Source organism: Dreissena polymorpha, unplaced genomic scaffold, assembly GCF_020536995.1.
Source record: "Dreissena polymorpha isolate Duluth1 unplaced genomic scaffold, UMN_Dpol_1.0 chrUn020, whole genome shotgun sequence".
Classification (NCBI taxonomy): Eukaryota; Metazoa; Mollusca; class Bivalvia; order Myida; family Dreissenidae; genus Dreissena; species Dreissena polymorpha.
This window is the reverse complement of record NW_026273334.1, coordinates 117821-129325: the sequence shown is the minus strand read 5'-3', so window position 1 is coordinate 129325 and position 11505 is coordinate 117821. Positions and strand designations below refer to the sequence as shown.

Below are 11505 nucleotides of genomic sequence, written 5' to 3'. Positions count from 1 at the left end.
TCCATAGATGCTGTACTGATGCGTTTTCTTTCACCGATTGGTTATAAAACTGCCTTTTACTTTATTATTAGGTATGTTACATGATTTCGGTGTTTCTTGTATTCATAAATTTTATGATGCTTTTTTAACCAATCGCGAATTTTAATTTCTTGTCTTATTACCGCTGTAAACCAAATGGGTAGACGATCAGATTTTATTCCTTTTGTTTTTAAAGGCTATATGATTATACTGATAATAATATATAATATTATATTTGTTTAGAATGTGGCCGTACGACTGTATGTTACACGCGAAAGACGATACAGGCATTAATCTATTTATTTCGAATATCAGGTTTCAGAGTTCACATGACAGAATATAAAAAAGGGATTCAGATTTCATATTTTATTTACAGCATTTTCATAAGGCCAATGACCCATATGGCAACATTTTAGTACAATCAATATAATAGCTACAGTAATAGACATATAAAAATGATTATTACAAGCACAAGGTTACACATTTTTTAAAATAATAATTACCTAAGTACTGTCAATAAATAATTTACAGCAGGACACACATATTAACCGTAATTATAATATTTAAGAGAAGTACTCATACTTATCAATATTGCATTAATTTTAACGTACATTTACTCTAAAGAAAATAAAGAGAGTGAAACAAGAAACTCACACAAAAAACTGATTATACAGCTGAAGCATATAGTCGGTACCAAACATAGATGAAATACGTTTCATTTAAGAGGAGTAATCCTACTTATTATTACTTAATGCATTATTTTTTTACATATATTCACTCAACAAAACAAACCAAGAAGGCATTAACAAGAACTCACACAAAAATACTCATTCCACAGGATTTCATTCACATACACAATCAGAAAACAGAACCAGTTTACATTCTTCAGCTAGTTGATTGGTAAAAATACATCAAATGGGCGCATATACTTTCGTTGATCTAACTAGCAAAGCTGCATGGTCAAAAGGTTATAAAATGTAGTGTTTATAATAATAATAACATACATTGTGCAAATAAAGTGTTCAATACAAAATGATGGTGGAAATCCAAATATTTCACATGCACGAACTAACATCCTTTTTCAACGTAACAATATCAACATAATTTTACATGGGTTCATGGCAATGTTACAGGAGTAATATCGTCAATAAAATAATGAGACTGTGTTAACATTTAAAATGTGAAATTTTGAAAACTGAAAATATTGCTTAATGCTGCATTAACATAACATTCTCAATACCAGTCAATAAAAATAAAAATAATGGAAGTGGATGCGTCACTTGACAATAAAAGTGCTAAGTCGTCATTTGTTTCATTTATAATCATTTTTATACACATACAATATTTTTAACTTTTAATTTTATGTAAGTTATGACATCAAAATTACACTGAACAGCATGCATTGTTTACAAGAATTACAAACATGTTGCAGCCGAGAATCGTTTCAGGCTGAATATATATAAAATGATCATTCAGACAACAATTATCAATCACTGAGTCCCATAAACACAGTGATGTCATAACCATGCCTAAGAACATTGGACCCTAATACATTTTGCAACAAAATTAACATTCAGCTATAATATATTTTACGAGTGTTTGAACAAAAATAGATAAACTGCTTTCCAAGCAGGTTTGTGAAGGCTGGAGTATGATTCCATTAATCTGTTAAACATTGTTTCATTTTAGTCCATATAATATTCAAAAAGGAATGTAGTGTTTATGAAATGCAAGCAATACTAAACACATTCACCATTAATGAGCAATATTCTTTTTGGTAGACAGTGAAACAATAGAATACCTTTTCTGGGAGTGTAAACCTATTCAAACTCTATGGGACCAATTGACAACATTTCTAGAGAAACAACAATTAAAAGGAAAACTGCCTCTTTTAAATTGCAGTGGCAATGTAAATACCTTAAACATACCAGAATTTAATAACACTGTGAACAACATTACTATATTAATGAAATATTTCATATTCAGCTGTATGAACTGTTTTATAAATCATTTCAAACAACGAAAGATCCAAATTAAAAAAATAGCCCTCAACGATAAACTTCAAATATTTGAACAAAAAATGGAAACACATAATACTTTCATAATTTAGTCCAGTTGTGTGCTACCCCACTTCATGCAACTCATCTTTAGTTTATATTTATAATTAATATTTTAAAAAAATCTATCACAAACAAACAAAGCAAAAACACAAAAAACCAACAACTTTTAAATCTACACAAAACACAAGGTCAAAAAATATGTATATACTTGTGTTTTTTAACAGTTTCAAAAAAGATAATGGGGGGGGGGGGTAGGGCACGGGGGATGGTTTGGGTGGAGTCTATTGTGGTATGTCAGGTAAGAGTAGTTTTGTCAAAGTATCAATCAAATCTAATCATAAATAAAGAAGTTATGGCAATTTTAGCAAAATTTTATAAATTGACCTTGAGAGTCAAGGTCATTCAAAGGTCAAGGTAAAAATTCAACTTGCCAGGTACAGTAACCTCATAATAGCATGAAAGTATTTAAAGTTTGAAAGCAATAGCCGTGATACTTTAGAAGTAAAGTGGATCGAAACACAAAATTTAACCATATATTCAAAGTTACTTAGTCAAAAAAGGGCCACAATTCCGTAAAAATGACAACCAGAGTTATGCAACTTGTCCTTTTACTGTACCCTTATGATAGTTTGCGAGTGTTCAAAGGATGAAAGCAATATCTATGATACTTTAGGGGTAAAGTGGACCAAAACACAAAACTTAACAAAATTTTCAATTTTCTAAGTATAAAGTGCCCATAAATCCGTCCAAATGCCAGTCAGAGTTATATAACTTTGCCTGCAAAGTCCCCTTATGATAGTTAATAAGTGTTGCAAGAATGAAAGCAATAGCTTTGATACTGTAGGAATAAAGTTGACCTAAACACAAAACTTAACCAAATTTTCAATTTTCTAAGTATAAAAAGGGCACATAATTCTTTCAAAATGCCAGTCAGAGTTACATAACTTTGCCTGCACATTTCCCTTATGATAGTTAGTAAGTGTTGCAAGTATGAAAGCAATAGATTTGATACTTAAGGAATAAAATGGACCTAAACACAAAACTTAACCAAAAGTTTCAATTTTCTAAGTATAAAAAGGGCACATAATTCTGTCAAAATGCACGCCAGAGTTATCTAACTTTGCCTGCCCAGTCCCCTCATGATAGTAAGTAAGTGTACCAAGTTTGAATGCAATAGAATTTATACTTTCTGAGATATGCGGACCTAAACGCAAAACTTAACCAGACGCCGACGCCAACGCCGACGCCAAGGTGATGACAATAGCTCATAATTTTTTTTTCAAAAAATAGATGAGCTTAAAATGCATTTAAAGTTGTGACGCAAAAAAAATCCACTTCAGTTCAGTGTCATGTATAGATTGCGGCGCAGATTACACATACGTAGTCTTTTATGCTTTTAGGGTCGCTTATGTTAACACAGTTACAATGTACCCAACAACCACACACATCGCAGTTTATCCACGTGCACGCCCCCTTTGGCTGCGTGCACGGCAACGCATCACACATGCGGTCAGGGTCATCGGGGCTCTGGCTGGCAGTACAAATGGCATGCATTACGTACTTCCGCATGGCCAACGCATGATGGTGGCCCAACATATGGGGTTGGACGCCTTCTGTGATTGCTAAGGCGTTCTGAAAAAAATACACACAGATACTCAAGAAATGTCAAGATATTCCTTAAGCGACTAAATTTTTTAAAGCATCAAAATCAATAGGTAACTCATAGGACATATTAGGCAGATTCAAAACACTTTTATTTTACATCTCCATAAATATTGCCAATAAATGTCAATTTCATCAACCAGATAAGATTATATCATGTATGTATCTAGTTTTACATTGCGTACAAGTTCAGTATCATCAATAAAAAAACAACAGTTATTTAACACTGGTTTGATTCGTCAAAAAGCTTACTTAAAACCCGCATGCCTACCTTTATTCAAGCTTAACACATACATTGTATTCATTTTAATTTGATTTGAACAAAAAATAATAACTTGGGAAAAATTAAGTGTTCACATTACCAGCATAACAAAAGCGCCACAAGCGCTGCTGTCGCGCTGCCGAGCGGACACCGGGCTCCCCGTTAACCACTCGAGTGGCAGGTCATCTGGAATGGCCTGATCTCGGCGCTTGGCGAACTTCCTTTAATACAAAACATAAATTTGGAGAAATGATGTATAAGTTTCAAAAGCTAATTGTAATTTGACAGGTTTGCAATTATGTTTGATAATTCTGTAAACAACATACTCAATGATATACTAATCATGCATTCTTAACTAGTAGTTTGGAAAATAAGCAACAGTTTAGAACACGCATTAATGGAATTGAATAAATTGTTGATATTTGTATTTTATTGCCGAAACAAGTTATCTGTGAGCATGATTTAAAAACATAAGTCATATAAAAGTGTTGAATACATAATAATTATAATAATGATCTTACAACCAAAAGCCTGGAAGAAGACGGTTCTTCCATCCTAGTGAGTCCAGTATGGACAAGGTTCTTGTGTCAAGGTCTGCCACCATTAACACCCAGTGGTTGTCGTTTATATTCACTGGCAGAAAAACCCATTTGTAATTCTGGAACTTGATCTGTAAAGATATGTCTACTTGACTTGCATGGTACCAATTCAAGACTATTTAACACGATGAAATACGAAACCATGTAATTGCTGAACTTAAGCTATATTTAATGATAATTACAACCATTACACAAGATTGGAAATAGATAGATTTATGCCATTTATAGTATGCTATGAATAACAAGACATTACTGTACCACTTGTCTTAAAAACGTTCTGTAACAATAAAAGGTCTAAGTTTATACTGTTTCATCGACTTTTACGAATGTAATCTACCTTCCGGAACCTCCATGTATCCATATTACCCGCCATCCACATCGTCATCAGGTAGCTGGGTAACGCTAATACCTTATGACCAGATGTTGCGTTATGCACCATAGCTAAATGATGGAGGTAAGCGTTAATGATCTGTAATAAATAATTTAACAACTATTTTAAACAACACATATACTAAAATTGATGTTAAAACATTCATTACAAATAACACTGTTGTACATATATATTAATATCATTTACTTTGGACAATATCAGTTTGCTGAAATATGTTTTACAACGAAGACAAGTACCTTATCGTTTATCCATTTTGGGTTATGCAACGTTTTCATATCAGACATCCCAAGCACTTCATTTCCGATCTGGAATCTAAACAGTAAACAGTTTTCCACTTAACACCATATAATGAACAATCAGCAAAGTCATCAGTCCTGTGCTCTTACAAAGTCATCAGTCCTATGCCCTTATTAACAAAGTCATCAGTCCTGTGCCAGTACTCACAAAGTAATCAGTCATGTGCCCGTACTCACAAAGTCATCAGTCCTGTGCCCGTACTCACAAAGTCATCAGTCATGTGCCCGTACTCACAAAGTCATCAGTCCTGTGCCCGTACTCACAAAGTCATCAGTCATGTGTCCGTACTCACAAAGTCATCAGTCATGTGTCGGTACTCACAAAGTACTCAGTCATGTGCCCGTACTCACAAAGTCATCAGCCATGTGCCCGTACTCACAGAGTCATCAGTCCTGTGCCCGTATTCACAAAGTCATCAGTCATGTGCCCGTACTCACAAAGTCATCAGTCATGTGCCCGTACTCAGAAAGTCATCAGTCCTGTGCCCGTACTCACAAAGTCATCAGTCATGTGCCCGTACTCACAAAGTCATCAGTCATGTGCCTGTACTCACAAAGTACTCAGCCATGTGCCCGTACTCACAAAGTGATCAGTCATGTGCCCGTACTTACAAAGTCATCAATCCTGTGCCCATAAAGTGATCAGTCCTGTGCCCGTACTCACAAAGTCATCAGCCATGTGCCCGTACTCACAAAATCATCAGTTTTGTACCCGTACTCACAAAGTCATCAGTACGGTGCCCATATTCACAAAGTCATCAGTCCCGAGCCAATATCGTAACGGGTACAAGATTTAAAAAAGGAGAGAGTCAGACTGACTGTAATTCACCTTTACAGCGTAAAATAAATAGACGTGCAGTCTTACAGCCTTACTGATAATCTCGAATAAACCACAAACGATTAAATCCACATATATCAGCAATTGTATGTTTCCCCAGGGAAATGTGATCTTAACAATCAAAACATATGAAAAATTATTTACCTTTTGTTTTTGGCCTCTCTCGATATGTCTACATCCGCTATTCCGTGTAGAATTCTTTCAAGTCTTTCAACGGGATTTTCCTCTCCTGTCAATTTGGTATTGTCCGTGTCGTATGTCTTTGTCATCGTCTCTTTCCTGTAGGTGTCGTATATCGTCGTCTTTTCAGTGTCGTTTGTCGTCGTCGTCATCGTCTCAGTAGTGCCCGTGTCGTATGTCGTCTTCTCAGTCATGTCCGTGTCGTATGTCGTCGTCATCGTCTCAATCTTGACCGTGTCGTATATCATCGTTATCTTCTTAGTCGTGTCCGTGTCGTATGTCGTTGCCGTCGTCTCCGTCGTGTCATTGTCGAATGTCGTCGCCCTGGTCTCAGTCTTGTCATTGTCATATGTCGTCGCAATCGTCTCAGTCGTGTCCATGTCGTTAGTCGTCGTCATCGTCTCATTCTTGTCCGTGTCATATGTTGTCGCCATCGTTTCAGTCGTGACCGTGTCGCATGTCGTCGTGATCATCTCAGTCATGTCGGTGTTTTATGGCGTCGTCATCATCGCAGTCACGTTCCTGTCGTTTGCCGTCGTCATAGTCGTAGTCACGTTCGTGTCGTTTTCCGTCGTCATAGTCGCAGTCCCATTCGTGTCGTTTGCCGTCGTCATAGTCGCAGTCACGTTCGTGTCGTTTGCCGTCGTCATAGTCGCAGTCCCATTCGTGTCGTTTGTCGTCGTCATAGTCGCAGTCCCATTCATGTCGTTTGCCGTCGTCATTGTCTCAGTCATGTCCATTTCGTCCTCGTCTTCTCGCCACTGAATGTAAGATTGAAGCACCCTCTTCATTTTTTCATTCTTTAGACCACGACCTAATGAGAGCGACAGTAGTTTTCATATGCACTTGTTTTTAGTTTCACTACTTTTTAAATGATTTTCTCGCTCGGCCCGACAAGGATATTATTTAAGTCTTGCTGATGTTAACAATCAATCGTGCCAAAATGATCAAGGACACAACATTAAAATTAAATCTATTTTCATTGAAAAAATTCCCAACACTTGTTGACGCAAAATTACAATATTTACCATTGATAAGTTCATACAATCTCGATTATTTTTATAGTGTAAATGATACACTTATGTATTTTAACTATTTTACAATGTACTGTTACACGTTACAAACCTGGTTGGTTTCGGCAGGTGTTTGGGCTTCGGAATGGTACACCTTCCGGCCAAAATGGTGGGGTAAGGGATGCCAAGCCCCAGAAATTCCTTTGAATACCTTTCGTTTTGTGCACTGCAATCATATAATATATAATATATATGTATGCATGCATGTATGTATGTATGTATGTATGTATGTATGTATGTATGTATGTATGTATGTATGTATGTATGTATGTATGTATGTATGTATGTATGTATGTATGTATGTATGTATGTATGTATGTATGTATGTATGTATGTATGTATGTATGTATGTATGTATGTATGTATGTATGTATGTATGTATGTACTGGTATGTACTGGTATGTATGTATGTATGTATGTATGTATGTATGTATGTATGTATGTATGTATGTATGTATGTACGTATGTATGTATGTATGTATGAATGTACGTATGTATGTATGTATGTACGTATGTATGTATGTATGTATGAATGTACGTACGTACGCACGCACGCACACACGCACGCACGCACGTACGCACGCACTCACGCGCACACGCACGTACGTTCATACGTACGTATGTATGTATGTATGCATGTAACAGAAAAGATACATTGCATTCGTAATTTAGATGTTCACATTTTATGTTAAACTCGTGGTAAATAGTATCATAAAATTTTAAGAAATCTGTACTTTCTTACATTTTAATCTGACATGTTCATAAAATCATTTACTTTAAATGCGTGTATATATCTTTATGAAAACAAATTAGTAGTTGTTCTTTTTCATGGACATCTTCATTATCATACATTTCATTAAGTGCTCATTATTATCAAAGAATACGATTAGACAGTTTGCAAACATGCATATGCAGCACAAAAACCACACCCGCAACGTGAATAGCGAAAGAAGACGATTATATACTTGTCAATAACGACATGCATATATGGATACATGATAATCTTATGGTAGGAGGGCTAGGATGCAATAAATACTTTAATATATACAAACATACAAAGCAAGCAAAGGTGTTAGTAAAATTGATATTCATGCGTCTACAAATGTGACACTTCTACCAAAATACATTACCTCAGAAATATTGTAGCAAGCTGTTGACAAATGTAAAATAAACATGAATAGTAACATGTTAAAAAGTACGTTCTTTATTTTTTGTTAGTGCTGGATACATTTAACATTTCGAGCAAAAAACTATTACAGGGACATATCGACGGTATTTACCTATATAAAGAAGAAATCATTTAATAAGTTATTTTTCATGTATACATTTATTTCAGGAAATAATATGCCGTTCAAGCCGACCATTTTTAAGCATTCAACGTGTTGCAACGCCCAAAAGATACATATTTTGTTTATGTTTTTGGATTCGTCAATAAATATTTCGGATATTATTTTACTCGTTTTACGGACTAGGGTAAAAAGGAATATCAATTTTTGAACAGTTGTATTACTCACTATAACTTTTTACCAGACTGCTTATCAGCACTCTCTTGTTATCACAATTCATGTTGATTGCGTCATGGGAAATAATATCCATCTCTGAAATCAGAAACATAACAATGATTTAAACCAATCATATGCATTTAAACTGAACTGGTGTTATTTTATTCAGAAAGCGTCTCCAGTAAGATCTTTTGGATCATATATTTGTTCAAAGGCGACATTTCCTGATTATTATTTATGACAGGCCGTACAACTTTTCATCCATCTTCATTTATATAGTTTAAATATATTAAAATACCAAATAGGCCTGGGTTGCCGATCGGGTGGACGAAAAGGTGACTGGTCGCTTTTGCTAGACAATTATACATATATCTCTCCAAGCATATCCTGTTATCTTTAGAAAACGCACGAACATTTTAATAATAAATACACACTACTATTTCCAATGAACATACGTTTTGAGGGTACTACTAATGCCTGCATCTTATTAAGTCTGTATCTGTCTGTAAATGAACCGAGCTCCACCTTGATTTACCTATACACATAAACATGTGAAAACAATATGACTTTGTTTTAAGTGTTTGAAAACGAAAAAAAGGTAATTTATACTATATTGTTTACCTTCCCTAATTGATGCTGGTAGAATGGCTGACAGTGGCAGCTCGGTAGTGCAAGCGTTAACAAAACCTTGCAAAACGCTCTCGGACGCCACAAATGGTAGGAATCTCTTTGAAGCTGAAATGTTACTACTGCACATCAAACTTTTATTCATGGAATACATTTAAGCAACTTTATTGCAATATGTAAACTTATAACACAGGCCAACAAATAAACGTTGATAAGAGAAATCCTTTTAAAACGAATGCACTTCAATTTGACATGTTTGAACATTTTTCTGTTTAATAGTTCGTTGCATTTCAAATTATGTAACGTATGATTAACATTGAAACATATTTCCACAATCAGCACCGACACTGATTACTTTGACACTGTCTACAGATATTGTGACAAACAGATACATTATATTCTTAACAATGTTGTAAATATGGAACCTTATAATAAACTGATAAAATAATTAAATACCAATTTATAAATTTTACACTGCCATATCCGGCAAATATTTATTTCTTAAAATGTACTCTCACCTTTTAAAGTTATACTAATAGCAAATTCAATAAAATTTGGGTTTGTTTTCTAAATGGTCAATAAAAAACCCGCAATTTAATGCATCTCGAATTATGATTATGATAATTTTTTGTTTGCATACTATATTCAAAAGTAACTTGTTCGTTAGATATATGCAAAAATTAAAGGAACTCGTGGGACCATGTCAACAATATGAACCGGGTTACATCAACATATGGACTTACCGATGTACTTAACTTGAGGATACACATCCCGCTTTGTGGGCTTGGGTCGATACAACAACACTACATTCGGGTCGTATTTACGGATCCATCCCAAAACCTAATAAAACAGTTCACTTTGTATAACATTTAACTGAAAAGCAGTAATAAATAACACATGTTATTAGTTTGTATACATTGATTTAATTTAATTCCATTTTTACACTGTATTTGTTGTCATTCAGGTCATGTCTTTAATTCCGAAGCAATATATAGTTACGCTAGTTTGGTCATTGTCGGCTTGGGTACTACTTACATGTACCCGGGTACTCTTATGTATACTTACAGGTACACCGGGTACGGTAAATATACTTAAACGTACCCCTAACTATAGTTACATCACTAGTTCAGATAATATCTGAGCGTCACTTACTTTGTATAGATGTATTTATATTTTGTGTGTGTTTCAAATAATTAAAACAACAATACCCGTCTTTCAATCATCTTCCACGATTTGTCGCAAGACATGTCCAGTTCTCTACAAAACATGAACAATATAAAGATTTGTTGTGGAATATTAAGGAATGTGTGCATGCTATTTAATTTGGACATTATTTAAAAAGTCTAATTATTTTGTATATGTATTTATTAATACCGGTGATAACACTACATACCACGGGACATCGATTATACACCCCGGTGATAACAATACACACCACGGGACATCGATTATACACCACGGTGATAACAATACACACCACGGGACATCGATTATACACCCCGGTGATAAAAAATACACACCACGGGACATCGATTATACATCACGGTGTTAACAATACACACCACTGGACATCGATTATACACCACAGTGATAACAATACACACCACGGGACATCGATTATTCACCACGGTGATAACAATACACACCACGGGACATCAATTATACGGCCCGGTGATAACAATACAAACCACGGGGCATCGACTATACACCCCGGTGATGAGAATACAAACCACGGGGCATCGATTATACACCCCGGTGATAACAATAAAAACTACGGGGCATCGATTATACACCCCGGTGATAACAATAAAAACCACGGGACATCGATTATACACCCCGGTGATAACAATAAAAACCACGGGGAATCGATTATACACCACGGTGATAACATTACACACCACGGGACATCGATTATACACCACGGTGACAACAATACACACCACGGGACATCGATTATACACCACGGTGATAACAATACACACCACGGGGCATCAATT

General features: G+C 35.3%; 1 protein-coding gene across 3 annotated transcripts; it reads right to left on the bottom strand.

Moving 5' to 3' along the window:
• Nucleotides 1-2557: 2557 nt before the first annotated feature.
• Nucleotides 2558-10310, bottom strand: LOC127863619 (sentrin-specific protease 2-like). Of its 3 annotated transcripts, XM_052403242.1 has the most exons (11): nucleotides 10252-10310; nucleotides 9503-9616; nucleotides 8894-8977; nucleotides 8510-8529; nucleotides 7432-7545; nucleotides 6271-7120; nucleotides 5229-5304; nucleotides 4939-5070; nucleotides 4524-4672; nucleotides 4103-4223; nucleotides 2558-3710 (listed from the first exon to the last, which is right to left on the bottom strand). In XM_052403242.1, exons 6-11 carry the CDS (start codon nucleotides 6786-6788, stop codon nucleotides 3426-3428), a joined length of 1281 nt encoding a protein of 426 aa, XP_052259202.1. In that variant the 5' UTR covers nucleotides 6789-7120; nucleotides 7432-7545; nucleotides 8510-8529; nucleotides 8894-8977; nucleotides 9503-9616; nucleotides 10252-10310; the 3' UTR covers nucleotides 2558-3425. The 3 variants fall into 3 exon arrangements, with proteins under 3 accessions (XP_052259202.1, XP_052259203.1, XP_052259204.1); XM_052403243.1 differs by lacking the exon at nucleotides 8510-8529; XM_052403244.1 differs by lacking the exons at nucleotides 8510-8529; nucleotides 8894-8977; nucleotides 9503-9616; nucleotides 10252-10310 and having other exon boundaries at nucleotides 7432-7746.
• Between the last annotated feature and the right edge of the window lie 1195 nt (nucleotides 10311-11505).

Bases quoted from the DNA above. Each gene is read 5' to 3' on its own strand.
- LOC127863619 (XM_052403242.1), bottom strand. From the start codon at position 6,788: ATGACTGAGATGATCACGACGACATGCGACACGGTCACGACTGAAACG. The intron at 5,305-6,270 runs GTAAATAATTTT...TTTACTGTTTAG, and splicing joins AGAGAGGCCAAAAACAAAAG to ATTCCAGATCGGAAATGAAG. The intron at 3,711-4,102 runs GTAATGTGAACA...TATTTTTTTCAG, and splicing joins GTGGCGCTTTTGTTATGCTG to AACGCCTTAGCAATCACAGA.